Source organism: Lepisosteus platostomus, chromosome 2, assembly GCF_059453375.1.
Source record: "Lepisosteus platostomus isolate fLepPlt1 chromosome 2, fLepPlt1.hap1, whole genome shotgun sequence".
Lineage (NCBI taxonomy): Eukaryota > Metazoa > Chordata > Actinopteri > Semionotiformes > Lepisosteidae > Lepisosteus > Lepisosteus platostomus.
The window spans coordinates 77359394-77377887 of record NC_142612.1 but is presented as its reverse complement, the minus strand read 5'-3'; the positions used below and the strand labels follow the sequence as shown (position 1 = coordinate 77377887).

Sequence of the window (18494 nt, the reverse complement as noted above, 5' to 3'; positions counted from 1 at the left end):
AAATGTTGTGTTTTCTTTCTTCTCTCTTAATAGGAATAAACCTATTACTTGATCCTTTGCAGCCTACGCAGGCTGACGCAGCTACCCACCTGAACTAATTTAATTGTTATTTGTTTTTCTGATAATTGAAGTAAATTTGATTTAATTTGATGTTTTTAAACACCTTGGGAATTATATAGTTTTCACTAAATATATCAGCATTTTTATGACTCTCCTCTCTTTTGTTTGAAAATACATTACAAGCTAAATGCACAAACATAAAATAGCATGAGCTATGAAAGTAATGCACATATTTCTAAATGCAATAATAAAGTAATGTTACACATCAGTTTCTTCACGTGCAGTAGTATCCAAGTCTTTTGAGTTTAAGTTATAGAGATAAACAACGTTTTAACTCCTTGAAACAAGACGTATTTTGTCTTTATCAGCTGGGAAAAATCTCTTGCTTTTCCTAAGGATGAAAGGTGATGTGAATCAGTAGGTGCCAGGTCAAGATTGTGAGGATGATAGTGTTGTCCCTCCTATCTGTAATACGGTAATCAGTCACATTTTGTGGTCTGGTGTGTGGCCTGGTATCATTGTGTAACAATGTGGTAATGCTTCAGAGAAAGCAGAGATCTCTGAGTTGCTTTGACATTCAGTGGGCATGCATTCTACAGTTCCTCCAGTGCTCATGGATGGTGTCCTCATAGGTACCAATGCAAAATTTGTTTGCAGTGACGGGAATTGACTGTCACTATCTTCATCCCTCCTCCAGATGGCGCTCCAGCCCTTTTATGTATTTTAGTTTCATTATTATGTTCACCTGCCCCTTGTCCCATGTGTATTATTTAAACACACGCCTCTGAAGCTCTGCGCTCAGCATTGGAAGATGGACGTCACAGGGCTTGCCTATTCCCCGGGCTCGTGGGTAGCCCGACGGCAGGTCTTATTCCCCTGACCATCTGGGTCAGGGGCTCGGAACACCAGGCTCCGTTATGTCTTTAACTTCCTAGTTCCTGATTCCTCGTCCCTGTTTCCGTCTTTGTTCCTGTCTATCTCCCGGCTATGGACTTTTGGACTGCTTCCTGGTTTGCCCTTCCGGATCGTTTTGGACTTGTTCACCTGCGCCGGAACACTGCCGTCACGCCCCACCCCCCCCCAGTCGTCCTGTCCTGATCCTGTCGTGTTTCCCTGTTGCCCTTCTCCAGTCTCTTCCAGATTTTACCGTCTGCCTAGGGTCCTAAATACTCACTACACGGAAATCTGAACCGGTTCCCGTTACACACGCATGCATACAGTATGAATGTTCTAGTCGATGAAGATGTTTGACTGCCTCACTGAAGGTCTGAGTTTTCTAGTCAGACCCTTAATGAGGCAAACATTTTCACCCATGGGGGATGTGATTGTGACACCCAGATTGCGCCATTATCTTGAATGCTTACACTGTCATCACTGAAGCCATTGCACCACCCTTCATCTCCTTGTCATCACATGGGAGCTTTATGCCTCCATGAGTTAACAGAGATGTTCAGCTAGGATTGTGTGCAGTTCTAGTTGTATCAGTCGGCAAGGCCATCTATAAACTGGTGTAGCAATTTGCATTAACACAAACAGGTGAAATGATCATGTGGGGTCAGGTGATCTAAGCCATGATGTTACAGTGAGCTCACTTGTATTTGGGTTACTCAGCCTTGATCACAGAAACATGTCCAAAAAAAGTAAAAAAGTGAGGAATTGAATTGTTGATTTTGTGTGTTTGGGTATATGTGATCTTTTTTCATTATATACAATAGCAAACTAGCACTTGACACCTTATTATTGCAAACTATAACAGCAGACTGGTGATTTTTTTGCAGTTCATTGTCTTACTACAGTACCTTACTAATTTTACTTATTTTTCAAAGTGTTGTGAAAAAAACACCCCACACATGTATTGTTCAGATAGCATTCTTAATCTAATCACACTTTTGTTTTTGAACAATCTCTTTTGGTGAAGTACCATTTGCTCTTGCCCATAGGGATCCTCAGTGATTAGTAGACACCGTCCCTCCTCTGTAAACCTCAGGCAGTGCTGAGGCTGAGGGGAGTGAGCAGAGCTGCTGACACAGGAGACCTGATGTCTTTCAGGGAGAAATAGGCTTTTATTCTCAGAGGAAATGGCTTTGTACATTTAATTGTTTTTAAAGTTGTTTGTAGACCAACATCAGCACTTCCAGCTGCAGTGCAGTTTTCCTCACTACAAAGAAGCCTTTAGCAGTAAGGACGTGTGTCCTCACCTTTTTTTCCTGTTAGCCCCTCGCATTAATTAATAAAATGGCACATTTTGTATCTGAGCAAAAAGCCCTGCAACTGCTGTGGATTTCAAAGAGCTCTGCTCATCAGCCTGTTAATGTTAAATGAATAGTCAAACGGTCCCCAAATAATTCTGCTGTATTTTATGTAAGAGAATTATGTTAGACAATTTTCAAAAATGAGAATTTTGCAAGAACAATTTCAAAACAAATGTAACTGCATTTAAGTCTAGCCAGTTAATAATGTTATAAACTTACATGTGCTTTGTTGTATCATTTTGCATTTACCAAGACTTGTAATACATTGAAAATGTTAAAAATGAAAGATTTTAGTGTGTACTATTATTGTTTTTAATAATTGGTATGGATATGCCTATTTTTCTATTTATTAAATTACTTAATTCAATTCACTAACCAATGTGTAAAACTAAATTATTCCAAAAGTGCTTTTCCCTCCTTACACTTCTCATATTAGATTTAATGTGATTTTGAAGGCTGCTTACCCATCAAATGTCTCTTTGTGTTCATGTCAGGATTTAATATTATAATATAACATTTTGGTGCAAAAATACAGAACAGCAAACCAAAACTTGATGCTAAAATAGCAAATATTTCCACAGCCACTGTGAACTTCCCAGGAGAGCTGATATAAGCTGGGATAAAGGTGATCCAGACAGCACAGAATATGAGCATGCTGAATGTAATGAATTTGGCTTCATTGAAGTTATCAGGCAGCTTCCGAGCCAGGAAAGCGAGCAAAAAGCACATGGCAGAGAGGAATCCTATATACCCTAACACAGCACAAAAGCCTACTGTAGAACCCAAGTCACACTCTAAAATTATTTTTTCTTTATAATATTTTGTATTTTTATAGGGAAAAGGAGGTGATAATATCAACCAAAGAACACATATCAATACCTGTACAAGTGTGAAAGCAAGAACACTTAACCTTTGCTGTGTGGGCCCAAACCATTTCATAATGTTATTGCCTGGCAGTGTAGCCCTAAAGGCCATTAACACCACTATTGTTTTCCCCAGAACACAAGAGATGCACAGGACAAATGTGATTCCAAATGCTGTGTGGCGCAACATACAGGACCAGTCAGAGGGCTGGCCAATGAAAGTAAGTGAACAGAGGAAACACAGAGTCAATGAAAAGAGCAGAAGGAAACTTAGTTCAGAGTTATTGGCTTTAACAATGGGAGTATCTTTAAATCTAAAGAAAACAGCTGCTGTAACAAAAGCTAAACATGTTCCCAGTAAAGCAAATGCAGCTAACAGAATTCCCATGATTTCACCATAAGACAGAAATTCAATGTCCTTTAAGATGCACTGGTCTCTCTGATCATTGGACCAGTATTCCAGAGGGCACTTAGTACAGTCAATGGAATCTGAAAGAATAAATATAAATCTAAAGTAAATAGAAAAAAAAAATGAAGAGTGATGTCCTGAAAAGACATCTGAACATACATTCAGATTGATGTTAATGTCACTTACTGTACATGAATTAGGAATTAACTTCTGTGTCCAGCCTGCTCAACTGAAATGTCTTAATGTGTTGTGTTTCATAATTTGGGGTTTTGATCTTACCGGTTTGGTTGCTGATCTCTCCTTCAGCACATGGTACACAGTCAAAGCAGCAGACAGGCCTTCCCTTCTGAACAGCCTTCCGAGTGCCTGGAGGACAGCTCTCACTGCACACTGACACAGGCACCTTTATAACAACAAAACCTATTAAGCTTAAGGACACAATACACAACACATCAAAACACAACAAACAATAGAAGGCTTACACTGTTTTTTGCTATTACGAAGATAAAAGTAAAGAAAGGTAACATTTTAACTGTTGAAGACTGCAACACCATATTTTATATCTGAATGTTTTAAAATGGTAACAGGACTTAAATAGAGCATTCCAGTTGCACCAATTAAGTTTTAACAGAAACCCAGTACTAAAAATAATATTTTACAATTTAAAAAAAAAATGTTTTTTACCAGAATATCTTGATTTCATGTGTGTCCCGGTAGGGGCAAGCAGAGGCAGCAGCCACAAAGACTTTACAAGCGCAGTACAATAGAAACAGACAAACAAACGACTTGATACAATTGAGTATCAGAATTTCAGCAGTGTGAAGGCATTCCTTATTTTCTTAAATAAAATACAAATCTCTTTGTAACATTTTTACATATTCAGAATAACTGGGTTTTGTGCCAGTAACATCTTATATACAGTACCACTTCATCACCATGAAATATCACTGGGATCATATAAGCATTCAGCTATAAAATTGACCTCAATTTACAGTACAGTTCATGTGCAGAGAATAAATAGATGAGTCTGCTTCATCAGCAGGTAGATTGATATTGAATGGCAGATGAAGACTACCTGATCTTGATCGCCTGCCCAGACAACAGAAATGTTGTTCATTGTAAACCGCTGTCCTGCTGGCAAAGACGCATCGTAATATCCAACTGTCACAAACTCAGTATCTCCTATGTTATTTAGCTGCCAATTAACTAATTCATATCGTGCTGCAGGACCTCCATTTTCATCAAAAGACACTCTTTCCCCAGTTGTAGTTGTAAAGTTTACATTTTTCAGGTAATGAAGCACCTAGGTTAATGAATCAAAATCAATTGTGAGTTAAGCACCATTTATATTTTAGAATCTTCTTATAAATGATATTATTTCACTATGAGAGCTGATGTACTTCTATACTGTGGTTCAGTCAGTATTAAGAGAGAATCAGGATTTAGTGCTGAGCATTTTCCCTGTCTCTGTAGTGAATGATGTATTCAGTTGGGACTCTGGACTTGTACAGTAACTGAATAACTGAAGGTTGCAACTCTGGATGTGACAGTACCCTTAAGCAAGATATTTCACTTAGTGTGCTTCAGTATATTGTAAATCTCAGTTGTCTAAATGGATACAAATACAAGTTGATTTGGACATTTCAGCCAAACATATTAATAAAGATTTGAATTTTCGTTGTATTTTCTCACCCTTTAGCACTAAATGTATGTGCCACCAGAGCATAAAAAAGCAAAGTCAAGAATGACATATGACACTGTTTTAGGTACAGTTGGTAAATAACTCCTGGTAATTTGGTTCTTATAGTTTTTTAAACTAATATTCTGCTGATTATTATTACCTGCCATGGTTCAATTTCCATCTTGTCCGGGCATGTTGTATTGAAAACAGAACCTTGTCCGTTTTGGCAGTTGAACAAGTCATGCAGTGCATGTGCTACTGCATACACTGCTTTATAAACATTGTGAGGGATTCTCATCTCTGTTGTATCAGTGTATGGGTTATTCACATCTGTTAAGTTCTCAGACCCTGTACATCGTTGCACACTGTCACCAGCTCCTTGTTCAGTCAGGGTGCAGCTGAAGACCGTTTCCCAAAATGTCTTTAATATTCTGTTTTCAGGGTCATTAGATGGGTGGACACTTAGCAGAAAATCATCCAGACCTTTAATGACTGTATTATCAATTGCAAATCCAACGGCACCACCCAGAACTTTATAACTTTCATCGTTTGCCAGGTTGCTGGCAGTAATCCAAGATTCACTGCCAACCCATTGCAATCCCGTCACTTTGTGAAGGATCATTTCTTGTAGCAGCACTAACATTTCTCCCTGTGCCAGAAAAGCTACGACAATCTTTGATGTGGAATTCGTTATGACTTGTATAATTTTGCGAATTTTCTCTATCGGATCAGTCCTCGATAAGGCCTCTGAGTATTCTACACATATCCCTTCTTGTTGTGCGATTTGAACAAATGTACCCATCCCATTGTTGCCATAGTCATCATCACTTCTAATGGCTCCAACCCAGGTCCATCCAAAGTGCTTCACCAGCTGAGCCAGGGCTCTGCTCTGATAATAGTCACTGGGGATGGTTCTGAAGAATGAAGGGAATCGTCTTCTGTTACTCAGACAAGCACAGGTAGCAAGGTGACTGATCTGAAAATATAGCAATAGGACAGGGATAGGAAGACAGAAAGATAAAATAGGTTTGATTATTTAAAATTTATTTTACAGATCAAGTTTACCTGAATATTTTATTTACATAACATTTTTGTAGTGTCCCAAAACCACTTGCAAAACATCATATTTTCTAACATGCATATTAAATAGAAATACTGGCTATTTTTTATTTTCTTTTTTGTGTGTTTCATATGCACATACCGGCTCTAGAAATTTCTCATTAACCTATTTAATTTAATTTTAATTTTATTTAATTGTAAATCTAAGATGACTGCTGACTGGAATATTAAAACAAGTCTTACCACTGGTACACGAAAAGGTCCAATTGTGGTGGCAGTTGCAATGTTTATGGAGGATGATGACTGGCCTATAATAGCATGAACATTTGGTGGTTTGGTACAGGAACTTTCAGACAAAGGTCCTTCTTCCTGGCCATTTATTAAATCCAAGGCAGCTCCAACAGATGCAGGAATAGTATTACAAACACTATGGATTCTGTAGCCCAAGGAAACACCCGGTAGCAGTTCTTTATTGTTGTTTATTTCATGTATTGCAAAGATCATGGTTTGGGCAAACTTAAATTCTCTGAAATGTATGCTGATGATGTAAGAACATGCAAAGACCTCATGAATATAAATATTTGGCGTTAAATATTAGTATTTTATTAGTATTCATTAATTGTACACTACTACGAACCATTTATACTTGAGTTTAACATGTTGAGATTTTCATACTGAGGAATCTGGCACTTTTATTTTGAAATAAAAAGAAAATCTTGCTGAATCAAGACATTTAACACATTCATTATAGTTACAGTAACAAACACAATCTGCCAAAAGATCAACACACTGCTTACTCACTTGCTGTAATGATTTATAGTTTTAGTATTGAATTCATGCAGTGAAAGTTCTATACAGTGCCTTGCGAAAGTATTCGGCCCCCTTGAACTTTTCAACCTTTTGCCACATTTCAGGCTTCAAACATAAAGATATAAATTTTTTATTTTATGTGAAGAATCACCAACAAGTGGGACACAATTGTGAAGTGGAACGAAATCTATTGGATTTTTGAAACTTTTTTAACTAATAAAAAAATGAAAAGTGGGGCGTGCAAAATTATTCGGCCCCCTTGCGTTAATACTTTGTAGAGCCACCTTTTGCTGCGATTACAGCTGCAAGTCGCTTGGGGTATGTCTCTATCAGTTTTGCACATCGAGAGACTGAAATTCTTGCCCATTCTTCCTTGCAAAACAGCTCGAGCTCAGTGAGGTTGGATGGAGAGCGTTTGTGAACAGCAGTTTTCAGCTCTTTCCACAGATTCTCGATTGGATTCAGGTCTGGACTTTGACTTGGCCATTCAAACACCTGGATACGTTTATTTGTGAACCATTCCTTTGTAGATTTTGCTGTATGTTTGGGATCATTGTCTTGTTGGAAGATAAATCTCCGTCCCAGTTTCAGGTCTTTTGCAGACTCCAACAGGTTTTCATCCAGAATGGTCCTGTATTTGGCTGCATCCATCTTCCCCTCAATTTTAACCATCTTCCCTGTCCCTGCTGAAGAAAAGCAGGCCCAAACCATGATGCTGCCACCACCATGTTTGACAGTGGGGATGGTGTGTTGAGGGTGATGAGCTGTGTTGCTTTTACGCCAAACATATCGTTTTGCATTGTGGCCAAAAAGTTCGATTTTGGTTTCATCTGACCAGAGCACCTTCTTCCACATGTTTGGGGTGTCTCCCAGGTGGCTTGTGGCAAACTTTAGACGAGACTTTTTATGGATATCTTTGAGAAATGGCTTTCTTCTTGCCACTCTTCCATAAAGGCCAGATTTGTGCAGTGTAAGACTGATTGTTGTCCTATGGACAGACTCTCCCACCTCAGCTGTAGTTCTCTGCAGTTCATCCAGAGTGATCATGGGCCTCTTGGCTGCATCTCTGATCAGTCTTCTCCTTGTCTGAGCTGAAAGTTTAGAGGGACGGCCAGGTCTTGGTAGATTTGCAGTGGTCTGATACTCCTTTCATTTCAAGATGATCGCTTGCACAGTGCTCCTTGGGATGTTTGAAGCTTGGGAAATCTTTTTGTATCCAAATCCGGCTTTAAACTTCTCCACAACAGTATTACGGACCTGCCTGGTGTGTTCCTTGGTCTTCATGATGCTCTCTGCGCTTTCAACAGAACCTTGAGACTATCACAGAGCAGGTGCATTTATACAGAGACTTGATTACACACAGGTGGATTCTATTTATCACCATCAGTCATTTAGGACAACATTGGATCATTCAGAGATCCTCGCTGAACTTCTGGAGTGAGTTTGCTGCACTGAAAGTAAAGGGGCCGAATAATTTTGCACGCCCCACTTTTCATTTTTTTATTAGTTAAAAAAGTTTCAAAAATCCAATAGATTTCGTTCCACTTCACAATTGTGTCCCACTTGTTGGTGATTCTTCACATAAAATAAAAAATTTATATCTTTATGTTTGAAGCCTGAAATGTGGCAAAAGGTTGAAAAGTTCAAGGGGGCCGAATACTTTCGCAAGGCACTGTACCTACGATCTTAACTTACCCCTTGCATTCCACATTTTCTGGAATGTTTCTGAAGTCTGTTGTGGTTCCTGGATAGTCTCTGTCTATTGAAAATATTCCACCTATGACAATGTCTCCATCCTTTGAAAATGCAGGCGTCTTCCATCTGCCAAGCAGCCTGCAAATGGGTTGTTTTGCTGTTGTTAAAAGAGCAATCATGACAACTTTCAGGAGTAACATTTTTAATTGCCCTTCAAATTTCAAAGTATGCATTTGCTCTGCTTTTTATACTGTACTTTAGGCTACTGCTCCCATGTGCCGAGGTGCGCATCATATGGAATTCATGTTCTCATCAAAACAGTAACTCTCAAAGGTGAGTTGTGTGTCATGTGCCTGCTGATTAAAAACCAAGAACATAGTTTTTTTCATGATCAATCTATAACCTCCCAGTCTTAACATTTTTAGAAGCTAATGAAATAGGTCACAAAAAATGTTCAGGTACATTTTAATTGGCTGGCGTTTACTTACATTTTTATTAATGTAATATTTTGTATATGATTTCACTTAAAATTGTTCTAAAATATATGTTGCTGCAAAAATGTAATGAATTAAAATGTGAGAACTTCAATCAATCAATCTTTTATTTTAGTAGTGCCTGACTTTGTTTTAGAAATTTGAAATAAATGTTTGAAGATTTGTTTACATGTACATGTAGGAAAATAAAATTGTTTCTTCTACAAACATCATCCATTTACTCACATTAGTAAACAAATTGCCTCACACAGACACATAACCCTTTGAGATCCACAGGGCAACAGTATCAAAAATGGCTTTGTCTGCCAGCTCCAGATTTTAAAGAGTCTCATACATTATCATAAAACAGCTTAAATTAATATTGTTGTCCTTCATTATATTCCACACACTTAGATTGCTAATAAATTTAAATGCAGCTCGAGGTCCTTCCTTGTTACTGCATACTCATTAATTATTCCTTTCCATCAGTGAATTAAATTGAGCTTCAGTGTCAGCAAAAATTGTTTAGTAAAAGTATATGGTGATAAATGCTATGAAGCCACCTGGACACAATGAAATGTAATAAAGATCCAAAATGAACTATTATTTCTTAATGAAAGTTTTTTAATGAAAAGTACTAACTGAAATAGTATTTTAAAATACAAGTGATAGCTTTTTAAAGTAAGCATATTTTTCATTGTACACAATTTTGTTGACTCATTATTATACTGATAAATTTTAAGAAACATTATGAAATAACTTCTAATGTAAGGATGCTTTTTTAATTTTGGACATTGTATTACTGTGGAATTTTGTTTTTAGGGTGCAGATATGCAGTATATCTTTAAACTATATGTATATTAATATCTGATAACCATTATGTTATCAAAAGCTATTTATCTAGTCCAGAATGAGCTATGAGCCACCTACTGTACAATTTGCAAATTATAGTACAAGCCTAACTTAACCCTTATCCCTCACAGCTCTTGATCATGGCTCCATCGAACAGACCTCAGGCAAACACTAAACTATTAATAAACTTATCTGGAATATCTAGTCAGTTTGTGAGTTGAGGAGCTGATCTAATTCTGTTTTTTATTGAAAACGTATTGTATTCCTGCTTAAATGTGTCTACAAATCTGTACCCATACATCTTCAATATTTGACCCACATAAGATAGTACACTTAGGGCACAAATTGGGCGGAGTGGTGGCTCTGTGGCTAAGGATCTGTGCCTGTGACTAGAAGGTTGCTGGTTCAAATCCCACGGCTGGCAGAGGAATCCTACTCTGAGCAAGGCCCTTAACCTCAACTGCCCCAGGGTTGCTGTATAATGGCTGACCCTGTGGGCTAATGTATAGGGCTAATAAAGAAACACATTACATTAAAGGAACAAGTAATAGGTTTATTCCATGCTGAAAAAAAGAAGAAAGAGAACACAACGTTTTGGCCGTGGAGCCTTCTTCAGGTGTCATTACACATTACATTAAATCAGTCTTTCATTTAAAAAAAGGGTAATTCAAATTCTTCCGAAAAGCAGTACCTAAAAATGACACTAAGTGTCGCCATTCTGCAAGGTAGGTTAATCAGTAGTCATTTCTGGTATTTTGGTTATTGTCATTTTCCAATTCTATGATAAGATTATGTTATGTTAAGATCCCTACACATACGTGTTGTAATATACAGTACGGCATATTTTTAAGTGTTACTGCTATATGTGATGTTACAGAATTGTCTGGCAGATCCACAAAAAGGGTGAGTTTCTTTTGTTCTTTATTTCTGGATAACCATATAGTTTTAAGTAATTTAAAGAACAGTAACAGGGATGTGACAGAGCACTTTTCTAATTACAAAAACACCACCTGCTTTGAATCAGACCCGGGGGTGTGTCTACACCCTCTAAAACACTTCAAAACTAACAGATATTCTCCATGTGTTAGGAATTCAGCACCTATTACTTTTTATAATGTATGAGAATTCCAGCATAGTTTTCTCACAAGCCAGACTGCCCTTTGAAAACACTAGGAGGGTGTCATTATTAAGTTATGATGAAAATTAACTTCCTCTGTGATTTTCATGAACAGACTTTATTAATAGATTCTGAAAGAAGTAATGCTTCTCCTGGACAGCATAATTAAAATAATAATAACAAGAATTCCTTGCACTTCTTTAGTGCTTTTCTGGACACTCCACTCAAAGTGTTTTACTGGTAATGGGGACTCCCCTCCACCACCACCAATGTGCAGCCCCAACCTGGATGATGTGAAGGCATCTCTCACCACACACCAGCTCTCAGTGGGGGGGAGACCAGAGTGATGAAGCCAGTCCATAGATGGAGACTATTAGGAAGCCATGATGGGTAAGGGCCAATTCGAAATTTGGCCAGGATGCTGTATTTACACCCCTCCTCTTTTTGAAAACAGCCTGGGATTTTTAATTACCACAGAGAGTCAGGACCTCAGTTTTACGTCTCATCTGCAGGATGGCACCTTTTTACAGTATAGTTTTCCCATCACTATACTGGGCCATTAGGACCCACGTAGATTGCAGGTTGAGCGCCCCCTCCTGGCCAAACTAACACCACTCCTAGCAGCAATTTTAGTTTTTCCCAGGCTCACACCTACTTAGCTTCAGTGGATTGCTAGTTGTGAGTTACAGGGTGATATGGCTGCTGGCTGATACATATTATTATATTGTATAGTTGTATTGATAGGATTGTTTCTTTGTTGTCTACATATATAAGGAATATAGGCCAATGGGAATTATATACCAAAAATGTCTTAGATGGTCCCAAGAATACAATACAGACAGTTTTCATTTAATTTAACTGTTCTTGTATTCATCTATAAATTCTGCATTCTATGCAATCAAATTTGTTAGTAGTTGCTGTGCTTATATTGTTTGTACATCCTGGTTTACCTTAAAATTAAAAATCCCAGGGCGTTTCTCGAAAAGAGTAGGGGTGTAACCCCGGCGTCCTGGCCAAATTTCCCATTGGTCCTTACCAATCATGGCCTCTTAATAATCCCCATCTATGAATTGGCTTCATTACTCTGCTCTCCTCCCCACTGATAGCTGGTGTGTGGTGAGCGTTCTGGCGCACTATGGCTGCCGTTGCATCATCCAGGTGGATGCTGCACATTGGTGGTGGTGGAGGGGAGTCACCATTACCTGTAAAGCGCTTTGAGTGGAGTTTCCAGAAAAAGCGCTATATAAGTGTAAGCAATTATTATTACCTTAACCATTAAGTTAATTTCGCACTTAGCACCACTCAGAAAAACAGTTTTTAAGAGTACCAGGCCTGCAACAAAGCAAGTTGTGCTACAGCACACTGACAAAGGTACATTCAAAGACAGAAACTGACTGCATACTGTATGTGCCACTCCCCAGCTGCTCTTGGTGAACAGGTAAGCCTCTATTTGAAACAGAAGAGACACAGGGTCTGTAAATCCATGCACAGTGGTGGAACAACTAGCATTATGTGCTTTGCAGGCAAAATTTATTTCACATTGCTTTGCACAAGGCCGTCCATCTTTAAGCATTTTGCATTGCGACAGATGAAGGTCTCACATGGGCTCATGGTGATGTAAGCCATGATGTTTCAATGGGCACACTCGTATTTGGGTTACTTGTAATTTCCCATGTAGCCTCAATCACTGAAACATGGCCAAGTGTGTCAGAGTAAAAATGTGAGGAATTGAATTGTTTAGATTTTGTGTGTTTGTGCTCATGCAAAACCTATTAATTATATACAGTAGTATAACAAACTAGCACTTGACACCTTGTTATTGTTAACAGAAGACTGTAATGCAAAAACAGCATTCTCCAGAAAGCAGTGAATTTTGTTGCAATTCATTGTGTTACTATCCTGTAATACTTTCTAATAATGATCATTGGATTATGTAAGGTGTTCCAGTGAATTAAAAAAAACACCCCACACATGTATTGTTCAGATAGCATTCTTAATCTAATCACACTTTTGTTTTTGAACAATCTCTTTTGGTGAAGTACCATTTGCTCTTGCCCATAGGGATCCTCAGTGATTAGTAGACACCGTCCCTCCTCTGTAAACCTCAGGCAGTGCTGAGGCTGAGGGGAGTGAGCAGAGCTGCTGACACAGGAGACCTGATGTCTTTCAGGGAGAAATAGGCTTTTATTCTCAGAGGAAATGGCTTTGTACATTTAATTGTTTTTAAAGTTGTTTGTAGACCAACATCAGCACTTCCAGCTGCAGTGCAGTTTTCCTCACTACAAAGAAACCTTTAGCAGTAAGGACTTGTGTCCTCACCTTTGTTTTCCTGTTAGCCCCTCGCATAAATTAATAAAATGGCACATTTTGTATCTGAGTAAAAAGCCCTGCAACTGCTGTGGATTTCAAAGACCTCTGCTCATCAGCCTGTTAATGGTAAATGAATAGTCAAACGGTCCCCAAATAATTCTGCTGTATTTTATGTAAGAGAATTATGTTAGACAATTTTCAAAAATGAGAATTTTGCAAGAACAATTTCAAAACAAATGTAACTGCATTTAAATCTAGCCAGTTAATAATGTTAGAAACTTGCATGTGCTTTGTTGTATCATTTTGCATTTACCAGGACTTGTAATACATTGAAAATGTTAAAAATTAAAGATTTTAGTGTGTACTATTATTGTTTTTAATAATTGGTATGGATATGCCTATTTTTCTATTTATTAAATTACTTAATTCAATTCACTAACCAATGTGTAAAACTAAATTATTCCAAAAGTGCTTTTCCCTCCTTAAACTTCTCATATTAGATTTAATGTGATTTTGAAGGCTGCTTACCCATCAAATGTCTCTTTGTGTTCATGTCAGGATTTAATATTATAATATAACATTTTGGTGCAAAAATACAGAACAGCAAACCAAAACTTGATGCTAAAATAGCAAATATTTCCACAGCCACTGTGAACTTCCCAGGAGAGCTGATGTAAGCTGGGATAAAGGTGATCCAGACAGCACAGAATATGAGCATGCTGAATGTAATGAATTTGGCTTCATTGAAGTTATCAGGCAGCTTCCGAGCCAGAAAAGCGAGCAAAAAGCACATGGCAGAGAGGAATCCTATATACCCTAACACAGCACAAAAGCCTACTGTAGAACCCAAGTCACACTCTAAAATTATTTTTTCTTTATAATATTTTGTATTTTTATAAGGAAAAGGAGGTGATACTATCAACCAAAGAACACATATCAATACCTGTACAAGTGTGAAAGCAAGAACACTTAACCTTTGTTGTTTGGGCCCAAACCATTTCATAATGTTATTGCCTGGCAGTGTAGCCCTAAAGGCCATTAACACCACTATTGTTTTCCCCAGAACACAAGAGATGCACAGGACAAATGTGATCCCAAATGCTGTGTGGCGCAACATACAGGACCAGTCAGAGGGCTGGCCAATGAAAGTAAGTGAACAGAGGAAACACAGAGTCAATGAAAAGAGCAGAAGGAAACTTAGTTCAGAGTTATTGGCTTTAACAATGGGAGTATCTTTAAATCTAAAGAAAACAGCTGCTGTAACAAAAGCTAAACATGTTCCAAGTAAAGCAAATGCAGCTAACAGAATTCCCATGATTTCACCATAAGACAGAAATTCAATGTCCTTTAAGATACACTGGTCTCTCTGATCATTGGACCAGTATTCCAGAGGGCACTTAGTACAGTCAATGGAATCTGAAAGAATAAATACAAATCTACCGTTAATAGAAAAAAAAATCTGAGTATACATTCAGATTGATGTTAATGTCACTTACTGTACATGAAATAGGAATTGACTTCTGTGTCCAATAGAAGTTTTTCCTGGGACTGCCTGCTCAACTGAAATGTCTTTTAATGTGTTGTGTTTCATAATTTGGGGTTTTGATCTTACCAGTTTGGTTGCTGATCTCTCCTTCAGCACATGGTACACAGTCAAAGCAGCAGACAGGCCTTCCCTTCTGAACAGCCTTCCGAGTGCCTAGAGGACAGCTCTCACTGCACACTGACACAGGAGCCTTCGAATATCATAGAAAGATGCAAAATATATTTTGTATCTGAATGTTTTAAAATGGTAACAGGACTTAAATAGTGCATTCCAGTTGCACCACTTGTTTTAACAGAAACTCAGTACTAAAAATAATATTTTACTGAAAAAGTTGTTTACCAGAATATCTTGATTTCATGTGTGTCCCGGTAGGGGCAAACAGAGGCAGCAGCCACAAAGACTTTACAAGCGCAGTACAATAGAAACAGACAAACAAACAACTCGATACAATTGAGTATCAGAATTTCAGCAGTGTGAAGGCATTCCTAATTTTCTTAAATAAAATACAAATCTCTTTGTAACATTTTTATATATTCAGAATAACTGGGTTTTGTGCCAGTAACATCTTATATACAGTACCACTTCATCACCATGAAATATCACTGGGATCATATAAGCATTCAACTATAAAATTGACCTCAATTTACAGTACAGTTCATGTGCAGAGAATAAATAGATGAGTCTGCTTCATCAGCAGGTAGATTGATATTGAATGGCAGATGAAGACTACCTGATCTTGATCGCCTGCCCAGACAACAGAAATGTTGTTCATTGTAAACCGCTGTCCTGCTGGCAAAGACGCATCGTAATATCCAACTGTCACAAACTCAGTATCTCCTTTGTTATTTAGCTGCCAATTAACTAATTCATATCGTGCTGCAGGATCTCCATTTTCATCAAAAGACACTCTTTCCCCAGTTTTTGTTGTAAAGCTTAGATTTTTCAGGTAATGAAGCACCTAGGTTAATCAAATGCAATTGTGAGTTAAGCACCATTTATATTTTAGGATCTTCTCATGATATTATTTCACTATGAGAGCTACAGTAATTTACTTCTATACTGTGGTTCAGTCGGTATAAAGAGAGAATCGGGATTTAGTGCTAAGCATTTTCCCTGTCTCTGTAGTGAATGTTGTATTCAGTCTAAGCCTGTAAAAGATATTACAGTCTTTCAAATACCTAGACAGCAGCATGGAGTAGTAGTTGAGGCTCTGGACTTATAACTGAATAACTTAAGGTTGCAACTCTGAGTGGGACAGTACCCTTAAGCAAGATATTTCACTTAGTGTGCTTCAGTATTTTGTAAATCTCAGTTGTATAAATGGATACAAATACAAGTTGATTTGGACAAATGTTTCAGCCAAACATTAATAATATGTGCATTTTCTCACCCTTTAGCACTAAATGTATGTGCCACTAGAGCATAAAAAAAGCAAAGGCAAGAATGACACTGTTTAGGTAGGTCAATAACTCCTGGAAATTAGGTTACAATTACAATAATTGCAATAATAATATGCTGATTATTATTACCTGCCATGGTTCGATTTCCATCTTGTCTGGGCATGTTGTATTGAAAACAGGAACTTGTCCATTTTGGCAGTTGAACAGGTCGTGCAGTGCATGTGCTACTGCATACACTGCTTTATAAACATTGTGAGGGATTCTCATTTCTGTGGTATCAGTGTATGGGTTATTCACATCTCTTAAGTTCTCAGACCCTGAACATCGTTGCACACTGTCACCAGCTCTTTGTTCAGTCAGGGTGCAGCTGAAGACCGTTTCCCAAAATGTCTTTAATATTCTGTTTTCAGGGTCATTAGATGGGTGGACACTTAGCAGAAAATCATCCAGACCTTTAATGACTGTATTATCAATTGCAAATCCAACGGCACCTCCCAGAACTTTATAACTTTCATCGTTTGCAAGGCTACTGGCAGTAATCCAAGATTCACTGCCAACCCATTGCAATCCCGTCACGTTGTGAAGGATCATTTCTTGTAGCAGCACTAACATTTCTCCCTGTGCAAGAAAAGCTACGACAATCTTTGATGTGGAATTCGTTATGACTTGTATAATTTTGCGAATTTTCTCTATCGGATCAGTCCTCGATAAGGCCTCTGAGTATTCTACACATATCCCTTCATGTTGTGCGATTTGAACAAACGTAGCCATCCCATTGTTGCCATAGTCATCATCACTTCTAATGGCTCCAACCCAGGTCCATCCAAAGTGCTTCACCAGCTGAGCCAGGGCTCTGCTCTGATAATAGTCACTGGGGATGGTTCTGAAGAATGAAGGGAATCGTCGTCTGTTACTCAGACAAGCACAGGTAGCAAGGTGACTGATCTGAAAATATAGCAATAGGACAGGGATCGGAACATAGAAAGATAAAATAGGTTTGATTATTTAAAATTTATTTTACAGATCAAGTTTACCTGAATATTTTATTTACATCACATTTTTGTAATGTAAAACAATAAGACGTTCCAAATCCACTTGCAAAGCATCATATTTTCTAACATGCAAATTAAATAGAAATACTGGCTATTTTTTATTTTCTGTTTTGTGTGTTGTGTATGCCAACTCTGGAAGTTTCTCATTAACCTTTTTAATTGTATATCTAAGATGACTGCTGACTGGAATATTAAAACAAGTCTTACCACTGGCACACGAAAAGGTCCAATTGTGGTGGCAGTTGCAATGTTTATGGAGGATGATGACTGGCCTATAATAGCATGAACATTTGGTGGTTTGGTACAGGAACTTTCAGACAAAGGTCCTTCTTCCTGGCCATTTATTAAATCCAAGGCAGCTCCAACAGATGCAGGAATAGTATTACAAACACTATGGATCCTGTAGCCCAAGGAAACACCTGGTAGCAGTTCTTTATTGTTGTCTATTTCATGTATTGCAAAGATCATGGTTTGGGCAAACTTAAATTCTCTGAAATGTGTGCTGAAGATGTAAGAACATACAAAGACCTCATAATAAGAATTATATTAAATGTTTATATTTTTATAGGGTGCATGCATTACACAATAATTATAGCCATTTATACCTGCATTTAAGATCTGAGAATCTTATATTGTATAAACATGCCATTTTGTTTTGAAATAAATAAGATTTTTTCTTCAGCAAGACATTTTCCATGTTCCGTATACTGTAGTTATGTTTGCATAGGTAACAAACACAATCTGCCAAAAGATCAACATACTGCTTACTCACCTGCTGTTATGATTCATAGTTTAAGTATTGAATTCCTGCGGTGTATATCCTATACCTACGATCTTAACTTACCCCATGCATTCCACATTTTCTGGAATGTTTCTGAAGTCTGGGTTTATACCTGAACGATCTGTGTTTATTGA

The 18494-nt window shown here is 37.8% G+C and overlaps 2 protein-coding genes across 2 annotated transcripts; both read right to left on the bottom strand.

Annotated features, from left to right (window-relative positions):
- Nucleotides 1-1756: 1756 nt before the first annotated feature.
- On the bottom strand, nt 1757-6855 carry LOC148677260 (extracellular calcium-sensing receptor-like). The gene is made up of 5 exons (XM_088619556.1): nt 6568-6855; nt 5426-6241; nt 4660-4887; nt 3864-3987; nt 1757-3664 (listed from the first exon to the last, which is right to left on the bottom strand). Exons 1-5 carry the CDS (start codon nt 6826-6828, stop codon nt 2751-2753), a joined length of 2343 nt encoding a protein of 780 aa, XP_088475682.1. The 5' UTR covers nt 6829-6855; the 3' UTR covers nt 1757-2750.
- A 3814-nt stretch (nt 6856-10669) lies between these two features.
- LOC148677259 (extracellular calcium-sensing receptor-like) lies at nt 10670-18062 on the bottom strand. Its single transcript, XM_088619546.1, has 5 exons — nt 17787-18062; nt 16657-17472; nt 15858-16085; nt 15194-15317; nt 10670-14997 (listed from the first exon to the last, which is right to left on the bottom strand). Exons 1-5 carry the CDS (start codon nt 18045-18047, stop codon nt 14084-14086), a joined length of 2343 nt encoding a protein of 780 aa, XP_088475672.1. The 5' UTR covers nt 18048-18062; the 3' UTR covers nt 10670-14083.
- Nucleotides 18063-18494: the final 432 nt, after the last annotated feature.

Bases quoted from the DNA above. Each gene is read 5' to 3' on its own strand.
- LOC148677259 (XM_088619546.1), bottom strand. From the start codon at position 18,047: ATGATCTTTGCAATACATGAAATAGACAACAATAAAGAACTGCTACCA. The intron at 17,473-17,786 runs GTAAGACTTGTT...CTATATTTTCAG, and splicing joins GACCTTTTCGTGTGCCAGTG to ATCAGTCACCTTGCTACCTG. The intron at 16,086-16,656 runs GTAATAATAATC...TGATTAACCTAG, and splicing joins TGGAAATCGAACCATGGCAG to GTGCTTCATTACCTGAAAAA.
- LOC148677260 (XM_088619556.1), bottom strand. From the start codon at position 6,828: ATGATCTTTGCAATACATGAAATAAACAACAATAAAGAACTGCTACCG. The intron at 6,242-6,567 runs GTAAGACTTGTT...CTATATTTTCAG, and splicing joins GACCTTTTCGTGTACCAGTG to ATCAGTCACCTTGCTACCTG. The intron at 3,988-4,659 runs GTAGTCTTCATC...GTTGTTATAAAG, and splicing joins GGGCAGGCGATCAAGATCAG to GTGCCTGTGTCAGTGTGCAG.